At 26.2% G+C, this 20,669-nt stretch overlaps 6 protein-coding genes across 9 annotated transcripts; 2 read left to right on the top strand and 4 right to left on the bottom strand.

Moving 5' to 3' along the window:
• LOC128963356 (leucine-rich repeat-containing G-protein coupled receptor 6-like) lies at positions 1–1,307 on the bottom strand. Its single transcript, XM_054309860.1, has 4 exons — positions 1,251–1,307; positions 792–1,167; positions 497–714; positions 1–437 (listed from the first exon to the last, which is right to left on the bottom strand). The coding sequence occupies exons 1-4, from the start codon at positions 1,267–1,269 to the stop codon at positions 1–3; spliced, it is 1,050 nt and encodes a 349-aa protein (XP_054165835.1). The 5' UTR covers positions 1,270–1,307.
• A 1,635-nt stretch (positions 1,308–2,942) lies between these two features.
• On the top strand, positions 2,943–4,336 carry LOC128963483 (uncharacterized). The gene is made up of 4 exons (XM_054309994.1): positions 2,943–3,056; positions 3,123–3,483; positions 3,560–3,777; positions 3,849–4,336. Exons 1-4 carry the CDS (start codon positions 3,032–3,034, stop codon positions 4,274–4,276), a joined length of 1,032 nt encoding a protein of 343 aa, XP_054165969.1. The 5' UTR covers positions 2,943–3,031; the 3' UTR covers positions 4,277–4,336.
• Positions 4,337–5,593: 1,257 nt separating this feature from the next.
• LOC128963484 (uncharacterized) lies at positions 5,594–6,979 on the top strand. Its single transcript, XM_054309995.1, has 4 exons — positions 5,594–5,693; positions 5,774–6,134; positions 6,205–6,422; positions 6,486–6,979. The coding sequence occupies exons 1-4, from the start codon at positions 5,672–5,674 to the stop codon at positions 6,911–6,913; spliced, it is 1,029 nt and encodes a 342-aa protein (XP_054165970.1). The 5' UTR covers positions 5,594–5,671; the 3' UTR covers positions 6,914–6,979.
• An 897-nt stretch (positions 6,980–7,876) lies between these two features.
• LOC128963478 (probable serine/threonine-protein kinase clkA) lies at positions 7,877–10,229 on the bottom strand. Of its 4 annotated transcripts, XM_054309989.1 has the most exons (8): positions 10,018–10,229; positions 9,855–9,962; positions 9,557–9,762; positions 9,119–9,485; positions 8,779–9,052; positions 8,533–8,696; positions 8,380–8,472; positions 7,877–8,318 (listed from the first exon to the last, which is right to left on the bottom strand). In XM_054309989.1, the coding sequence occupies exons 1-8, from the start codon at positions 10,088–10,090 to the stop codon at positions 7,921–7,923; spliced, it is 1,683 nt and encodes a 560-aa protein (XP_054165964.1). In that variant the 5' UTR covers positions 10,091–10,229; the 3' UTR covers positions 7,877–7,920. The 4 variants fall into 4 exon arrangements, with proteins under 4 accessions (XP_054165964.1, XP_054165962.1, XP_054165963.1 ...); XM_054309987.1 differs by having other exon boundaries at positions 8,779–9,485; XM_054309988.1 differs by having other exon boundaries at positions 8,779–9,485; positions 9,855–9,953.
• Positions 10,230–13,957: 3,728 nt separating this feature from the next.
• Positions 13,958–15,631, bottom strand: LOC128963480 (uncharacterized transmembrane protein DDB_G0289901-like). The gene is made up of 4 exons (XM_054309992.1): positions 15,462–15,631; positions 15,256–15,381; positions 14,632–15,192; positions 13,958–14,575 (listed from the first exon to the last, which is right to left on the bottom strand). Exons 1-4 carry the CDS (start codon positions 15,511–15,513, stop codon positions 14,016–14,018), a joined length of 1,299 nt encoding a protein of 432 aa, XP_054165967.1. The 5' UTR covers positions 15,514–15,631; the 3' UTR covers positions 13,958–14,015.
• Positions 15,632–17,788: 2,157 nt separating this feature from the next.
• Positions 17,789–20,310, bottom strand: LOC128963355 (leucine-rich repeat-containing protein 4-like). The gene is made up of 4 exons (XM_054309859.1): positions 19,586–20,310; positions 19,115–19,514; positions 18,376–18,941; positions 17,789–18,306 (listed from the first exon to the last, which is right to left on the bottom strand). The coding sequence occupies exons 1-4, from the start codon at positions 20,172–20,174 to the stop codon at positions 17,789–17,791; spliced, it is 2,073 nt and encodes a 690-aa protein (XP_054165834.1). The 5' UTR covers positions 20,175–20,310.
• Positions 20,311–20,669: the final 359 nt, after the last annotated feature.

Raw genomic sequence — 20,669 nt, 5'->3', positions numbered from 1 at the left:
TTATAAAACATTAACAGAATTAACACTACAGTCATCTTTGGTTTTCTTCCAGAAATCGATGCCATCGGAAGTCAGAATATTCTTGAGTTTATCTCTTAAATTGAGATTCACTTCATTTTCCAAAAGCCAAAGATTACATTTGGAGCAATCAATAGGAGTTATTGTTAAATCAATTATATTATCTTCAGTTTTATTTCTTCTATTAACCAAAAATGGTTCAAAAACTTCTTCGTTAAGACAGTGAAGATTAATATTTTCGCCCAAACGGAGCTCTGTTTTGACATTAGTTTTTAGACATGAATTGCCAAAACTATTATTTTTTAGGGCGTTGTGCTCTAAATTAATTAGTAAACTGTTTTTTATTGGTAATGTTATCTCAAAACCATGACTTTTTATCGATGAAATCCTATGTCTCGATAGATCTATTAACTGGACATCTATTATGTAAGAAATATTTCAATTAATATGTAAAAATATAATTAAACTGTTAGCTCACTCGGCAGATCATTAAAAGCTTTTTCACCGACTTGTGTGATAACACCTCCCTGTCCTCCACTGAAATCAATTGTTGATAAGTCACTCAATTGACCTAATTTGCCAGTAAAAGCATTATCAGGTATTTCTGTTATTTTACTTCTAACTATTTTAAGTGATTTTAAGTTTTTCAAGTATCTGATTGCTTCAAAAATACTACAATCACGACGTCCGAACCAACTGTTTATACATAAAAAACATTGATTAATATATATATAAATTAAGTAATTATGACTAAAATTTTAAAAAATATATACTCAAAATGAGTGTCACTCGCGTATATTGACGTCACATTAGGTTGAAGTCCGGCAAATGCCTCACTCGATACACACGATAGTCGGAAACAGTCGATAAACTTAAGATTATTGAAAGTAAGTCCATGAAAAACTCCCCGATCTAGTGAACTGATCTCAGAGGCATTCAATATGAATGTGTCAAATGCCAGTCCTTGAGGGTCCTGACCTTTGGCTATCAGTCCTAAAACAACATCCAATTCAAATTTATCAGTTGTCTCGCATGCTATGGTTGTGGGCGTACACGTGCACGGTTTGATGGTATCGGGATTAGATGGACATACACCTGCATGTGCTACCTGTGCTCTACATATTAGCAATATTAGTGCCAATGTGATTTCTAAGAAAATATAATTTTCATTAAACTTTTTTAATAATTAATTTATTTTTAACATTTTATTTGCTATTATGAAAATGTCAAACCTCTTAATAATAAAATCATTTTCTAATAAGTTATTGTTATTGTAAATTATAGCAGACAAAAAAAATTGGCTTTTATATACAATTATTAAAAACAATTATAATTCTGTCTAATAATATTATCAATTATAATTAAAAGATATTTTCACTAATAATAAAGTTTAAAGAGCTCTCAAAACGATTCGTTAGAAATATAAGTAAATACTAATAAGAGAATATTAATTGTAATTTTCTCATATATATCTTATCTTCATTTTAGCAAAAAAATATAATTATTAGTAAATTGATTAAATAATATTTTTGTAAATATGTTGATATAAAATATTGCTATTGTCTTAATTTTTAATTATCATTTTATCAACATTTTTCACAAAACTCTAAATAATAGTTAAATTATTTAAAAATTCAATATATATTATAGATTACAACAAATAAAGACTTATTTATTAAAAATATATATAAAACTCTATAATTAATAATTAATTTTTTCTGTATTAAGGTTTAGTTTATTTTTAAAATGCAGCTCTATTTTAGCTAACAATCACTGAATTAATGTTTATATTTATCAAATGTTTAGGTAAAACATTTTTTAATTAACAATCAAAGGTCTCATTAGTAATTATTTTATGTGATCTAGATTTCAGTAATTACAGTATTTTAAAATTAATAATTATATTAAAACTTTTAAAGTTTTTATTGGGAAAAAATGTTTTGCAATTGAAGTACTTTATTAAGTAATGTTTAATAGCATTTCTTTCAATTTTTGGTTATCATTGCCTTTTCAACACCACTTATATCAATGTAAATAAATTTAGTCAAAACATCGGTCGATGAGTGAAATGCATCGGTGGGTACTTCAGTAATCAGATTATCAGTTATAGTGATGGCCTTCAATGACACTAATCTTCTCAATTAATTCAATATTAATTATTTAATATTATTAACAAATATTTAAAAATTACTAAAAACTATTTTTTTAAAAATTAATTAAAATAATTATAGCTATTCTTATTATATAAAATATATTTATATATATATATTATGTGTAAAATCTATTATATTAAAGATTTTGATTTTATATCAAAAATTTGTTTAATTTTAATTTTTTAATAAGTATAAAATTTAATAGAAAATTAAAACTTTTGGTAGTTTTCATAATATTTCAGAAAAAATACAATTTATTCAATAAATTAATTATTATATTTTTAAAATATCAAACCATTGTTTTTTATAAAAATTTTTTTAATAAAATACTTTTTATTTTTGTTATAATTTAAGACTAGCTATAAAAATATATTTATAATTATAATACATTATAAGATAAGTAATATGAAATTAATGTAGAGGAGTAGTATTTGAAAATTAAAACACATTTATTAATAATCTTTAAATAAATAAATTTTGTTACGAAATTATTGAAATAAATAAATTTTTAAAAATAAAAGAAATTAATAAGAATTATACAAAACACATGCAATTAATATGATAAATGAAAAACTAATAACAATGTCATTAGCAATTAATACTTTATTTTATTTTTGTATCATTAAAGATAATACTTTACTATAGACTTTTATATATTTTTTAATTATTTGATAATTGATAATTATAGAATAAAATAATTAATAATAGTATACTTTTTCTATTAATTGATTAGCATTTGTATACAAAAGTACAAAAAACAGTAACTACAGTATAAAAAGCACAGTTAGTTTACAATAAAAACAGTTTACTTTTAAAAAAGTGAAATTCATTAAAAAAAACTAAGACACAAATTAATTACAATGTCAACATTATTATTATTATACGGTATTATTAAACAAAACTTTATTATAACATAATTAAACTTGTATTTTTTTAATAACTGTAATATAGCTATACTATCAATATGCACTGTTGACCTTGCACTGGGAGGGATTTGTCCTCCTAATCCACGAGATATCTACCCGTGCACGTGTGATGGTGTTACCATACGCTGTATTGCCATCAAAAACTTTGATCTGGAACTAGTTATGGAAACATTGGCTCGAATAACATCGCCCGGTGTCAACCCATTTGTCAACTTTGAACTCGAGGCCAGTACTGTGGAAATGTTGGACGACAGTGTCTTTCATGGGGTCACCTTTCAATACCTCAAATTCAATGGTAATTCTTTGTTAACTTGTGTTAACCCAAAAGCTTTTGAGGGTATGTCTGAAACAATAGTTTCATTTGAGTCAGCACTAACTAGTTTCAGGTAATAATAAATAAAAATAATATAAATTACAATAAATTAAAAATATTAATTATTTATTTTGAAAATAATTTACTAGTAATTATACTTCACGTATTTGTGATATATTTGGTGCATTGAGTTCAATGCATTTAATCAACAAAATATCAATCATTGGTTCCGGTATTCAAAAGATACCGGACAATGCATTCAATGGCATTTTAAAACAAATATATTTAAACACCATTGACTTTAGTGGTCAGGACCAGGGTGGAAATATTACATCAATTGGCAAACATGCTTTTTCTAAAGTACCAAGTATGTTTTTTAAATTTCTATAAATTATTTTTAAAGAAATATTTACATAAACAATAAATTTATATAAATAGATTTACTAAACCTAAATTTGGCGACACATAAAATCAATGAAATTTGGAGCAATGCTTTCCAGTTTGAGGACTGGAATGAAAACCCATTGACTATAAATTTAAGACGAAATCCTATGACTAATACAACATTTAAAGGAGCTATGGATACAAATGGTCGCATAACTACATTGGATTTGAGTGGTATCCCAACATTGAAACAATTGCCCGAAAGTATATTCGATGCCTTCCTAGAGGACAGAGGCTGGCCTTCAAACAAAATTATCTTAACCGGCACTCCGTGTACCGTAACTGAGGGCAACAAATGGATACTACAGAATAAGGCCAAAGAGCACTTACCCGACAAACTTATTGATTTTATTTGCATTGATGGGGAACGTATATTTGAGCACAGTCTCAGTGAATTTGATAAACCCGATACCTTTTATTAACATTAACTGTCCTATTCATTAATTAATTAAAAATAAATTTTAAATTAAATATTTTAATAAATAATAATATTTTAAGCTAATATTAATATTTATTTTATAAATTTAATATGTGTATATTTGAATATTTTTTCTATCATATTATATCAATTAAAGTAAAATAAAAATAAACTAATATTAAGTAACTTTATACTTTAATTTCTTATTTTTTTAGTTTTATTTTTTAAATATCGATATATTATTTAATTAAAAAAATGTATAAGAAAAAAGTAATGTAAGAATATTTTAAAAGTAAAATGATATTTATTTAATATTAATATATCAATTATAGCCTTATCAGGGTTGGAAAAATACAAGGTTTTCAATTTTGGTTTTGTAAATTACAGTAAAATACAACGTACTGGATGTATTTTACAATTATAGAAAAATTACATTAACAATGATAAAATATTTATTTTTTTATTAAAATTATTATTATTACATAATTTCAATATCGTTATTAGAATCGTTGTTTTCTAAGACTATTAAAAATTAATATTAATTATTTTATTAATATATTTCAATACCAGAATTAAATTGAATAGTTAATTTCAAAATTTTTTTAAATAAAAAAATAATTATTATTACAAAACATGTGTTTGTTTGTGAATTTTTGTATTTTTGTTATTAGGTGGCGCTAAAATTATTTTGTAAGCCAAAATTGTCATGTAATTTACATTGTATTATACTGTATAATACGCTTTGTATTATACATACACTTTGTCTCTGCCAACACTGAGCCTTATTAATCTAAATATCAAAATATAGTTTATATAAAATATTTTAAAAATATTTTAATTTTGTAATAATAAGATTATAATTTTAAAAATAAGCTTAAGATTATCATGGTTAATTATATCTATAATATCAAAATAATGTTATGGAATAATTGAAAATTAATATACTTAAATTTAGTATTAATCAATTTCTTTGATTTTGTAACAAAATTTATTAATCTATAAACTAATAAAAAATAATAATAAATTAGTAATAATTATATAAAATATATGTAATTGATATGATAAATAACAAAACTATCAACAAAGTCATTGTTAATTAATACTTTACTGTAGCTTATACAGTATAATTTAAGGTAATATATCTATTAATATAATATAAATGGATAATAAATTATACATTTTTATATTATTTGATAATTAATAATTATGATAATAGATTAAAATAATTAATAATAATATATTTCTTATATTAATTGATTAGCATTTCTACATAAAATCATTGTTGAAAACAAAGTACAAAAAACATTAACTATAAAAATCACTGTTATTTTACAATAAATTAGTTTGTTTTTTAAAAATTTATATTCATTCAAAAATTATTATTATCAAAGTAATAACAATGTCTGCATTATTATTATATGGTATTATTTATAACAAATTTTTATAATATAATATTATAAAATTTATTTAATTACTGTTATATATAAAAATTTTATTATAGCAATATTAGCAATATGCACTGTTGATCTGGCACTAGGAGGGATTTGTCCTCCTAATCCACGAGATATCTACCCGTGCACGTGTGATGGTGTTACCATACGCTGTATTGCCATCAAAAACTTTGATCTGGAACTAGTTATGGAAACATTGGCTCGAATAACATCGCCCGGTGTCAACCCATTTGTCAACTTTGAACTCGAGGCCAGTACAGTGGAAATGTTGGACGACAGTGTCTTTCATGGGGTCACCTTTCAATATCTCAAATTCAATGGTAATTCTTTGTTAACTTGTGTTAACCCAAAAGCTTTTGAGGGTATGTCTGAAACAATAGTTTCATTTGAGTCAGCACTAACTAGTTTCAGGTAATAATAAATAAAAATAATATAAATTACAATAAATTAAAAATATTTTATTTTGAAAATAATTTACTAGTAATTATACTTCACGTATTTGTGATATATTTGGTGCATTGAGTTCAATGCATTTAATCAACAAAATATCAATCATTGGTTCCGGTATTCAAAAGATACCGGACAATGCATTCAATGGCATTTTAAAACAAATATTTTTAAACACCATTGATTTAAGTGGTCAGGACCAGGGTGGAAATATTACATCAATTGGCAAACATGCTTTTTCTAAATTACCAAGTATGTTTTTATTAATCAAATATTTTTATAGAAACTTTACTTAAAGAATGAATTTATATATAGACTTATTGAACGTAAATTTGGCGACACATAAAATCAATGAGATTTCGAGCAATGCTTTCCAGTTTGAGGACTGGAATCAAAATCAATTGACTATAAATTTAAGACGAAATCCAATGACAAATACAACATTTAAGGGTACTTTCGATACAAATGGTCGCATAACTACATTGGATTTGAGTGGTATCCCAACATTGAAACAATTGCCCGAAAGTATATTCGAGGTCTTCCTCCAGGACAGGGCCTGGACTTCAAACAAAATTATCTTAACCGGCACTCCGTGTACCGTAACTGAGGGCAACAAATGGGTTGTGTTGAACAAAGCTAGAGAGCACTTACCCGACAAACTTATTGATTTCATTTGCACTGATGGTATCCCTATATTCCAGCACAGTCTCAGTGAATTTGATAAACCCGATACCTTTTATTAACAATACAACTAACTATTAATTTTATTTTAAATCAAAACTATTGACTATTTTTAATTTTCTCTTTATATATATAATATATATTTCATAATCTTAATAATTAAATATATTTGCTTGATTTATATACTTGATAAATTTATTGAAAATATAGTAATATGTGTTTATTTTCAAAATATGTGTTGTGTTTTGAAAATTTGTCAAAATATTATGTTATTATATTATTGGATTGATATTAATATATTTAACCGCAAAAAATATGTGTAATTACATTTCAAACATCAAATTATTCAATACTTTTGGAGTATAAACATTAATTGACTTAATGATAGTCATATCAAAAAGCATTTTAGAGACAAATATTATAATATGAATAATATCTCAAATAATAGTACTATAATTATAAAAAATATCAATAATAATGACTATTGAACTTAACATTGAAATCATAAATTATCATTCAGTTTCTCATTCATAATCTAAATATCATATTAAAATAATAAATTGATTAACATTTAAATATTGAATATAAACTTACATATAATAGTATCTGAATTTCTATCAATCAGATTGGTTTAAATCTCAAAATCTTTGTTTAATAGTTTTTTTTGCCATACCCCGACCTACCCTTCCATTGCATAATAATTAATAATTAAAAATAATTTATAGAAATAGGAGTTTAAAAATTATTTATATATCGGATTAAATATTATAATTATTAATTTAAAATTATAGTTATATATAATATTATAAATTATTTTAAATCAAATTATAATAAATTAACGAATTATTTTAAAATCAAAGTTTAATACTTATTTAAATAAATTTTAATACAAATAACATTTAATGCTAATACAATATATGTTTGATTTTATTTTATCATTAATTTTTAAATCACAATCAATCAGTCAATAACTTAAAAATGACATTAAATTTAGATATAACGCTCTTTTACTAAAAATTGAAAAATAAGTTTTATTTAATAATATTTATTTTTAATTACAAAAAAACTATTATTTTCCGTATTGATTGCTAATCGATGCACTGTTTAAAGTATTAGAGTAACCAATGATACCGCAAGCAATAAGTTGACCGCAATTACCGTGTATTAGACTCTGAATATTACCTCCGAGTCCGAGATCGTCGGGTTGCGAGCATATGCCAAATGAACGACCGGCCACTGCATTGTTGTCTTCAATGGAAATACGGCTTTTGACAATTTTGTTGACAAAAGCGACACCCGTAACATCGCCCACAATGTTGCCCAGGTCACCCGCGTGACTCTGCGGGTAATTCATATTGCCGTGAGTACTGTTTTGTGGGTTAAAGTGCGGACCAATCGATTGACACCCATTACTAATATCTCCATATTTATGAATAGCGATACCGTATTTATGGTTTGGCTTCAAATCTACCAAAAAAATTGTTTTATATTTTTCAATATTAATAAAATTCTATAATTTTATACATACTTTGTATGACTCCCGAAACCAGAACTATATTTCGATAAATTTCACTCATATATAACGTTCCCTTAATATTAGTTGGAGGACCACCCAAATGTCCTGTAATTTAAATAATAAATTATCATTTATTATCAGATTATATTTTTAATCACACCTTACCATCGATAACGACAACTGCGACCAACATTTTAAACTCATTATTGGATTGCTTTTGATAGCCGGGTGTGCTATAGTTGTTTGATTGAAAGATATTTGGTGGAGGCGTGTACTGCAAATTGTAGGCCGAGTACAGCATATTAGCGTAAGAGTTATAATTATCGGGACTGTCATGTATTCAATAAACATCTCATTAAAAATAGTCTTTATTTTTTAGTCTTTAGACTTTAAAAAACTTGAGAACAATACCTCATATATTGACTAATTTCCTGATATGGCACGACTTCAACATATTTGCTGTAATCAACTGTAGGTATGGGTGCAAGTGATGGCATACCATAGTTATTTTCACCTCCAGCATACTGATTGCCTCTATCATAGAGAGGCCCATTAGGTCCGTTAATAGTATTTGATTGACTGTTATAGACAGGTACTTCAGTATTACCATTAAATATCTGTGCGTCTCCATAGCCATGATTACCCCCATAATTATTAGGTGGATTTGGTCTATATTGACCTGGAACTGGACCATTACCATAAGGAACGTTATGTTGTATAGGAACATTTCCATAGATAGGTGGAATGTTACCTCCATTATACTGTTGCAGAGGGTTTCCCACAGGTACATGTATATTTGGTCCGTAAGGGCCAACTGGTAATGGTGGGCCACCAGGATATATAGGTCCGTTGGGTCCTCTATTATAATCGGGATTATTGTTGTATCCAAATAATGTTCGGTACACATCATAGCCAGTTACATTAGTATTTTTATTACCATATTGCGGGCCAACTGGATTACCGACTGGTCTATATGAAATAGGGGGGCGTTGCACTGGGAGATTAGGTTTATTATAGTTATTATTATTATTATTATTATAGTTGTTATAACCAGGGTTATTATAATTAATTTGTGGTGGGACTTCTATAGTGGGAGGACTCAGTTTGTAGATTGGATTCTATAAATAAACATTTAGTGTATTAATAAATATTTAAAAATTAAATTAGATATACAACACAATTGTCTAACCTCAACAGTTCCTGGTTTATTAGGTTTAACATTTTTATTATTAGTCAAATTGAATTTGTTGTTAAAGTCCTGGATCAGTTTATTTTGATCCATTACTAACTTATTTTTATGCGCTTCAAGTGCCTGTTTGTTTTGGTCCAATACTAACTTTGTTGACTCAAAACCGGGTATCGATGAAAATAAATTATCTTTTTCTGGTTTTAAAGCTAACAATTGATAAGCAATTATTGTAAAAATTTATTAATTTATTATATAATAATAATTATTATAATTATAATAGCTATTATGATATATTTACATGTGACATTATTATTATAGTCATAATTGTTATAACTGTTATCATAGTTATCATATGCAGGTGTTGTTGTGGTAGTAGTGGCGGTGGCAAATGGCCAGGCTGATAGATCTTAGTAATACTAACATTATAGCTATCACTCAATTCATTACAACTATTTACTAACCTGTTATGCCTTGTGATGACAGCGACGCCATCGATGCAATGGTCATCACAAGTATCCATAGTTTTGTATCCATATTGTAGTCTATTGTATGGCGTGAAGAGTCACATCCATTGCACAAAAATAGTGATACCAAAGCCAATGATGTGGCAAATCAGTACTGATATACAGTACTACTTATTTAGTCGTCTATTATCGCATCGTTAACATTGAAAAATTCACTTTAGATTTAAACTTTTTAGTCATTGATTAAAATTATTTTAAGTCAATGTAAGCAAAATATTTTGTCAAATAATCAAAAGTTTTTAAGTAAAAAATATTCACTCGATTTAATTAATTAACAGTTTATATCAATAATATTAACATTATGTAAGTTAACAAAACATTAAATTATTAAATAGAAATACATTTTTTAAATTTTTATTCAGGGTTGCAAATGGTTTTCGATTTCAGGGGGTATAGGGTGGGGTAAAATTGTAAAAATCTCGAAAAAATACTTGGGGGTATAGCAGGGGTAAACATTTTTATTGCATTTTTAAACGAAAATTTTATTCAAATTACACTAAATTCCCACTAAATTTCCATTAAATACCAATTAAATTCACGTTAAATTCCAAAGTAAATTTCCTATAAATTCCTCATAAATTCACTAAAAAAATATTCTCAATTTAATTAGTCTTTAGTCCTAAAGGTTAAGAACTAAAAATTTGCATAAATATATATATATAAGCTAACTATACTTAAATATATATAACTATTTAATTATAACAATTAATTAAAAATAAAATTAACTATAATAAATATTAATTGATTATTATTAATATTAGTGAATTATATTTTTAGAAGAGTATAATTGATAAAGTGATAAATATATGTGTAATTAATAAAAATATCAATGATATTGTACTGTATTTATTTTAACGTCTTATAAAATACAAATAATTAAATAACTAACAAAATTATAATAAAATTTATGCTAAAAATTTAAATTTTTGAGTTTTAAATTGAAATATAATATATTTTAACTTTTATAAAGAGCTAAAAAAATAAAATAAAATATTTTCATTTTTTTCATTCTATTTAAAAAATTAGTGGGAATTTATTAGGGAACATTTTTCCCTTGTGGGGATACCAGAACTCTACATATGAAATATTTATTAAATATATTTAGTATCTTTAAAGAATATTTTGTGTAATTAGTCAATAAATTTTTATTTTTATGTTTAAATATAACAAAATTAAGTTTTTATTGATTTGTTACATATATTACGTTAATATTTAGTGTAAATAATGTTAAATATATGTAATTAAGTATTTTTATCTATTTATTTTTAATATTATAGCTATTAATTTATATTAAAACTCATTTAGTATTTTTTTTGTTTAATATAAAATTTTACATTGATGAAAAAAATTTTCGCTGAAAATTGGTAGGGGCCCCAAAATATTTTAGCTTTCATACCACAGGGGATAAGATCCAAAAATCTCTATCTTAGGGTGTAAGATGTCCACCCCTACCCCCTTTAGCAACCCTGGTTTTATAGATAATATAGGAATCAAATAATTTTTTAAATAATACAATTTTAATCTATATAGTTATAATACATACAAATACAATAATGAAATTAATTAAATTACTAAATATTTTTATTAAATTATTTATATTAAAATAACACACTTATAAAAGTGATATAGGTTTGATGATGGATTATTTTTGCAATTTACACATATATAACACTAAATAAAGATCAAATATATTAAAAATAACAATAAGATACATTTTTAGTAATTTAGTTAAAATATATATAAATTAATATTATTATAAATTGTTATAACCATTGTTTGTACTGTCGTTTTCTCTATATTGATCTGAACCGGGATCATTACCATTAGGAACGTTAGGCTGTACTGGAGCACTTTCATACATGGCTGCAATTTAACCTACATTATATTGTAACAATGGATTTCCGGTAGATACAGGTGCTCTTAGTCGGTATAAACCATTTCGATAAATATGATAAATAGAGCCATAATATATAGGATTATTATATCTATATATCGTTTGGTAGACACCATAACCTATCAAAATAAATAAACTATATTTTCATGTATTCAAAATAGTTTTGACTTTTTTAAACAATTATTTGTAAGTTACAGCTACAGTATTTGCAACAATTTTTAGATGTATTTATTTGGCTTTAATTTTATATTACATTTTATATGTACAAACTGTATGTAACAAATATAATTTTGTATTTTTATTTAAGATTTAATGTTTAATTAAGTATACAATGTATATTATAAATTTAAACATTTACAGTAGACTACACTGTACTACACTGTATAAATATTTACTTACTATATATTATATACGGTATCACTATTTTATTAAACATACTTATAATTTTTAATAATCATAAATATCAGGGTTATTACCCGGAGCTAAAGATTTTTCTATTTACCCCTTTATATATTTTTAGATTTGTTTTTTTTGAAAACTTTTATACAATCCCTAATATAAAAAACTTTGTTTATTTCTCTTTAATGTTTGTAAATTGTAAATATATCTGCAAATAAATATAAATATTTTGCTTGATGTTTGTGATATAATATTATAAATTAATTAATAATAAAAATTTCATATTATTGTTAAAATTTAAATAGTTATAAATTATAAATAATCTTAAAAACAAAAATAATTTCAATAACTCAAAGAGTTTTAATTAATTATATTACCCGATGAATGATATGGAATAAGAGATCGTTGTAATTGAAGATTATTGAAAATTATTTTATTTTGGATTAATATAATTTTATATTAATCCAGTATTAGTTTATTCAAATTAAATTATTTTGGTTTACTATTAACTGATTTTGTTTGAGAGTTTGTTTATCTTTGATCCAATGGTAACTTAATTGAGTTCAAACCTGGTATCGATGACAAAATATTATCTTCTTCTAGTTTTAAAGCTAACAATTTAATAGTTAAATATATAAATAATTTTATTTATTTATTAAATAATAATCTATAATTTACTATAGAATATCTTATTATAAAATAGAAACATTTCTCATTATTATAATATCATTATAGTTATAGTTATAACTTATAACTATTATCATAGTTGTCATATTCAGGTGTTTTTGTTGTTGTGTGAAATGAGAAGTTTGATAAATCTTATTAAAACAAACTTTAATTTTATAAAATATCTATTAATTAACATTATTTGCTAACTTGTTATGCCTTGTGATGACAGCGAAGTCATCGATGCAATGGTCATCACAGGTATCCATAGTTTTGTATCCATATTGTAGTCTATTGTATGGCGTGAAGAGTCACATCCATTGCACAAAAATAGTGATACCAAAGCCAATGATGTGGCAAATCAGTACTGATATACAGTACTACTTATTTAGTCGTCTATTATCGCATCGTTAACATTGATAATACATTGTAGACTTAAACTATCAGTACAATTGATACAATCATTGATTGAAGTTGTTTTATGTCAATATATGCAAATATTTTTGTCAGATAATCAAAAGTTTTTTTTAATAAAAAAGCTAATTGACGGATGTAATTAATTAAAAATTTATATCTATAATATTAAAATTGTCAAAACTATAATATATACCAAACAAAACATTAAATTCATTTGTTTTTGAAATATAATTTATATAACAATTTTATTATTTATTGATAATTTATTTATAGGTAATTTTATAATTAAAAAATATATATATTTCATTTATAATTATTATACAAATACAGTATAGAAATTTTGCTGAAATAAAGTTTTTATTAAAATGTTTCGATTAAAATAACACTCTTATCAAAATGATATACATTTGCTGACCGATCATTTTTGCAATTTTTAAATATTGTTGAGTTTATTCAGTTATAATTTTAATTAACACTAAATAAAACTCAAATATATATAAAAATATATTAGAAAATTAAAAATTTAGGAATAATAAAAAATATTAATTAGTTATAGTATTTAATATCCGGTGGGATTGTTGTAATTAGTGTTTGTATAGCCGGTATTATAGCCAGTAGTACCAGTATAGCCAGTAGTACCAGCATAGCCAGTAGTACCAGTAGTACCAGTAGTACCAGTAGTACCAGTATAGCCAGAGGTGTAACCAGGGTTGCTAGAATAACCGCCCGTATTTGTATTGTAATTTGGTGCATTGCCAGGATTTCCCGCTCCATAGCTGTTATAACTACCAGTATTATAACCGGTACCCGGAGAGTTATATGATGGTGTATTGGTGCCATATCCGGGATTAGTATTGTAGCCAATTTGACCAGTATATGTTTGTACTGGATTGCTACTGTAAGTGCCGTATCCAGTGTTAGGGGTGTATGAGTTAGTGTTCCCATATGTTGGGGTATTTCCATACGTTCCGGGAGTACTTCCATAAGGATTGTTAGTATATCCGCCAGTATTGGTGTAACCAGTATTCTGGTTTGAATATCCATATCCAGGGTTAGCATTGTTATAGTTGCTTGAGGTCATACCAGTCATACCCGTTGAGTAATCATTACTATAGCCTCCTATATTGCAAGTAAACTAATATTAAAAATAGTTTATAATATTTATAACAATATACCAGTGTTTGAGGTTCCGTAACTGTTTCCAGGTGTGCCATAAGTATTTGGTGTTGAATAAGTACCTGTAGTTCCATAGCCTACTGAATTGTAACCTCCAGTCTGGGGAGTGTAGCCTCCAGTTTGTGAAGTATAACCTCCAGTCTGAGGAACATAGCTTCCAGTCTGGGGAGTATAGCCTCCGGTTTGAATACCATAACCTCCAGAGTATGTGTTTGGTTGAGAAGAAGTTGGATTACTATATCCGCCAGTATTGTAACTATTAGTGTTATAACCTCCAGTATAACCAGTATATTGAACTGGACCACCGGGGTTAGTATATCCGGCACTATTGTATGGGTTCCCACTATTTGTTCCATAAGAGTTGTATGTACCGGTATTACCATAAGGGTTTCCGTTATCCCCATAACCACCGGAACTGTAAGGATTGCTATTGCCATATGTATTACCGGTTCCATAGTTAGTACCCGGGACACCATAACCGGAATTATTAGTGTTGTAAATTCCTTCTATATTTCGAAGATTAATGCCATTGGATGTGTCGTTAGCGGTCAAAGATGACCCTATGATTTATAATAAATATTAAAATATTTTGATTTTCACAATCTTATGACAAAAAACAATACCAGAATTGTCAGTAACATTTCGTTTTGCAAAGAGTGGTGAAATGGGTGCCGGTTTCGAAACGGGAGATTGAATTGCCTGTTGTTGTTGTTGTTGTCCACCCGGGCCTTGAATTCCACAGACAACATCTACAATAACAATAATTTTTTAATATTTATACTAAAATGTAATATTATATAATATATATATATATATATTATGAATATACGGAATGAGGCCAATGAGATGATGACCAACGATATCACCAAAAGTATCCTCATTTTGTTTTGTCAAAAATCAGTCAAACGGTAGATCCAATCCTTAAGGTGACTCAAACAGCAGTGAACTGATGGACTAATGATGTGGCAAATGCCAGCATTGAAAGAGATAGCAATTGTGTCTTAAATGCAAATTAAAAAAAAGAAAATCTCATCAATTAGTTTTTGTTATCAAAAACATGATTTTTTGTTTAATAAGCAATTTATTTCAATACAATTTTTCTTTAAATATGATGTATAAGTGTTTTAAACTATTTTATATTTAGTGTCTGATAAATCATTTTTTGTATTTAATAAATTTTCTGTATTATTGATCTTTAATATTTATCGTAATTACTTTGTAAAAGATTAATTTTTATATAAATTATATATTATAGTAGTTTATATATAGTTAAATATTACAAATAATTTTTTAATTTAATTTTATAATAACATAAATTGTTTATTTCTTAATTTTAAAGCAACATTTTGAAATGTCAAGTTATCATAAATTTATTTCTCTTATAATTTTAAAACAAATATTTAATAATGTACATTAATATTAATATTGACATTTTAAATAAAATAATTTTACTTTTAACTTATCGTTTTATATCTCAATCAGAATTTATGTTAAACTTTAAAAAAATGTTAATCATTATACAATTATTGTAATTGTTAGCATTTACTTTTTATAGTTTAAATTAAATGCAAAATAATAGTGAATTTTAAAGTAGAAAGTTTTTTATTTGACATCAAAACTTTTTCTTTAAATTTTAAAACTTTTTTTATAGACTATAAAATGTTTTATAGACATAACACTTAAAATAAAAATTACGAGTAAAATAAAAAAAAATTACAAACTTTTTAGTAATTCGTATAAAATTCATTAATGCATTTACACTATGTGTGAAATAAACAGATTTACACCATATTATTATACTTTCTCTACTTTCTAACAAAATAATAAAGTATTTTGCATTTAAATATTGAGACATTTACTGCAGTCTTAACTATTGATAGATTTTTCGTAGACATAAAAAATGTTAGTAATTCCTCAGAGATTTTTTTTGCCTAAAATTTGCATAAATATCATATACTAATAGCATATTAAACAGTCTCTAATTATAATACCAAATTTAATGCTAAATACTGGATTTTATTTGTCAATTATTATAGAAATAGTATAATTTTTTAGTAAAAATTTAAAGTTTTAATAAAAAATGAATTTTATTTTGTTATATTAAATTATTCTTTATATTTTACAAATTTATTGGTCAAGTTTTATATAAATTAATTATATTTATATATATATATATATATATTATATATTATTAATTATTTCAATTTTGATTTAATTGTTTATATAAACAAATAACTTAAAAATTGTTTTATATTTATAATAACAATTAGAACTCATATAATTAGCATGGTGAAAACAATTTGTATAAATAATAATAAATTAAAAACAAATTTCAAAATAAACATATTTGTGACAAATAAAAATTAAATGTAATAATTAATGCATATATAAAAATCTGATCTAAACATTTAAATTAATGATTAATAAACTTATTAGTGTTGTTATATTTACAAATGTGATTTATACAATTATTTAATTAAGTATGACAAGTAAAAAATTTGAATTGTTAAAATTAAATGTAAAAATAGCTTAAAAATCAACTAACACTGAGCTTTAAACTTTAATAAATAGTTGAACTAATTTAATAAACTTAAGTATAATCAAACATCAATGTAAATTAGTAAATATTTTATAAAAACATTAAGCGATTATAATTCATATACATTGATCACAATTTTATAGCTGTACTTTATATTCAAAATAAATTTTGACACTATTATAATTATTTTTATATATTATATACAATTTCTTTCTAAAAACTCTTTCAATTAACCGGTTTCTCATGAAAAATAAAAATTGACATTTTAGACAATTAAACAAAAACTTGAATGGACTTTCACAAAAATGTTTTAAAAATACATTACTTTAAGCTTATAAAAGTTAATTAAATATGAGATTTTGTATTGAATAATATTTTTTAAATAATATAATAATAATATAAAGTGATAAATTCTAATGTTATACTGTATAACTTATACACAATTATATTTAATGAATTTGATTTTATATATTTGACATATATTTGTATAATAATTTATTTGTATATATTTTTATAAAATATTTTTTTATGTCAATGTGTTTGTAAGTATATGTTATAATAAAAATCTTTTAAAAGTTAATATAATAATTAAATATAAAGACTCTAATCCTAAATAACTAGACTTCTGTTCCCTCTAAATGAAAAGGTGCCGGTTCTTCGGCATAGCCTTCATCGGGTGAGTACCGGACCACTGTTGGCTGCACCAGACCGGACCCCTGAGCTACTGGACTCCTTTTCCACTGTTGTTGCTGGAGTGTCGATGTCTGTGGCAGTGGAGACTCTTGAGGCAAATAATGATTCGTCGACGACACGCCATATTGGCCGGCATAACATTGTTGGTCGTATGCCAGTTGTTGACTATGCTGGTCGTCCTCAAAGGTTTCATTATTATAGTTGTGATGATAGTTTGGAGGAAAGACTTGTGCGACTACACTGGCAGGCAGTCCTGTGCAGTAGCCGTCGGCGTCATATACTTCTTGATAGTTATCGTAGTTATAGTTATACTGCTGTTGACCCAAATCGGGTGCCATTTGTTGAAAACTTTGATCACCGACCGATACATGGCTTTGATTTTGATAACTAATATTTGTGGACATGATTTGAGGCGAAAAATTGGTATCAATATATCCATTACCTTTAAAAATATAATTAATTTATAATTAATACAAATGTTTCATTTTATTGTTTAGCAATTAACACTTACCGTTAATATTATTGTGATAACCGTTTAAGTCGAATCCAGTTTTAGTCAGATCTGGAGTCATACCACCTGAACCATAGCCGGAGCTATTGTTACCGTTTTCAGGTTTCTTCTCATTTCCGTCTTTACCAATAACTGTGACATGACTTTTAAGTCCCGACGATTCGCACTTAACTCCAGGCGAAAGATTCTTGAGTACAGATATGGGCGATGGTTTGTCATCGGGTGAATGATGGGCGCGACGGCTTCGGATCAAAAATATTGTCACCAAAACAAATACAAAGACAAGTGATGATAGAACGCCTACAACAGCACCGGCAACTTCGACTTTTGACCAACCGGGCACTACACCAAATGGCAGTGCCATCACAGAAATGGTAAAGTTTTTGGTGGCCACTCCCGCTCGGTTCTCAGCCGAACAGATAAATGATTGGGAATCAGATTCTTCGAGACCAGCGATGGTAAGCATTGAATTTACAATTCCGTCGTTTTTCTCCTCATATAAGAAAAATTTCTCTCCTCTGACCAAATGTGACGACAGATTTCTATAGAAGCCGTCGTCGACATACCTGTTCATTGTTTGAGAAAATAATTGAGAAAAATATATGAATATAAGTGATATTATGTCAAACAATAAAAATAATAATACAATTCATTTGTGTTCAATAAAACAATTAGTGACAACAAAAGCTAAAATAAATAACTGATAGAAAAAAGGTTATAAATGTTTCAATTGACTGACCAAAAAATCTTTGGTTGAGGAAGTCCTTTGACAACACACGATAGAGTGGCGTTTCCGCCAACATATTTGGTGACCTCAGTGACAGTGCTGATGATATCGGGAGCGCAGGCAAAGTCGTCCACATCTAATGAGTTCCACATAAGACCCGAAACCCGTTGAGGTGTCTGACAGGTGGGTGGTATAGATTGGGGAACATTGTTTCGAAGCATCCATTCCCGGGAACCTCTTAGATCACAATCACAATTCCACGGATTTTTGTGCAAATCAAACGAATAGAGTGGCGGCAGATCGCTGACCACCGTTACCGACAATGTTGTCAAACGATTGTTATCCAGTTTGAGAAATTCCAGTCTATCCAGACCTCGAAAAGCTCCCGGTTCTATCAAATCTATTTGTGATCCTATTTTGTATAAAATTTAAATATTAATCAATATTATTTAATAATTAATTTTGTGGTAATTTATTGAATACCTGACAGATCTAATGATTTTAATCCATTTAATGAGATAAATGCTTCCGATTTGATCACTTGTATGGGATTCTGATTGAGCTGAAGTCGACGCAAATTAAAGGCGTCTTTTAGGGCACGGGTGGGCACTTGGGTCAGCAAATTGTCGCTCAGATCTAACTCAATCAGATTTGTCAGTTGAGTGAAGGCGTCGTCGGCTATGACTCCGAGTTTGCATTCGGCGAGAAATACCTTCTGTAAGTTAATGAGTCCTCTTTCCTGAAACACTTTAGACGGAAGTATTTGAAAGTTGTTTTTATTAAGATTGAGTACTTGAGTGCCCGAAGATATACCCGACGGTATTGATATGAGTGACTGTTTCTCACAAAGTGCCGTCTGTTTTCCGTTTCGCCAAATGCAAGAACACATCGATGGACAGGTATTGGTGGCCATTGTCTTTGGTGTCAGTTGTGAAACAGTTGTTAAGATCATATAAATTATGAACATTGATATCAGTCTATATTGTTTGGCCAATTGAGTCCGGCATACGACCGGCTTCATTGGTATCAATAGGGACGACCACATTGAGTACAAGGTTTGAGTTGAAGACATGTTTGATTTGAATGACTTAATTTGATTTCGTGTAATAAGTATTTGTAAAAATTTGTGCTTTTTTTCTTTAAAATGTTTGCTTGAGTTCACAATTTACTTATAAGTAAAAAACTTCACTTTCTTTAAAAGTTATTTAAAACCAACGATGAGATGAAAAGCGATTTCTTTCTAGTTTTTTAATAAATATAACTTATATATAATATAAACCCTTATTTGTTATATTTATAAATATGTGTTTTACGGCTCAAATCTTTTTGACGAAAAATCCAATTTTCACTTCCAATATTTATATATATATAAAATATAGACCTAAAAATTATTTTATTATTTACTTTTAATACATATAGACTTCTATTTATTTAAAAAGTATATATATATTGTCAAAAAAAACTTCTTCATCAGTAAAAAGTTACACTTCCGTGAAAAAGGGTTTTTCTCTTATATTATCAGTTATAGAGAAAAAATATTGTTGGAAATCAATTTATTTGTTTATTA

Source organism: Oppia nitens, unplaced genomic scaffold (genome assembly GCF_028296485.1).
Source record: "Oppia nitens isolate AA-2021 unplaced genomic scaffold, nextdenovo-longstitch-racon4-pilon3 scaffold7_pilon_pilon_pilon, whole genome shotgun sequence".
Classification (NCBI taxonomy): Eukaryota; Metazoa; Arthropoda; class Arachnida; order Sarcoptiformes; family Oppiidae; genus Oppia; species Oppia nitens.
Note: the sequence above shows the minus strand (reverse complement) of the source record. Positions and strands in the feature narration are given on the sequence as shown.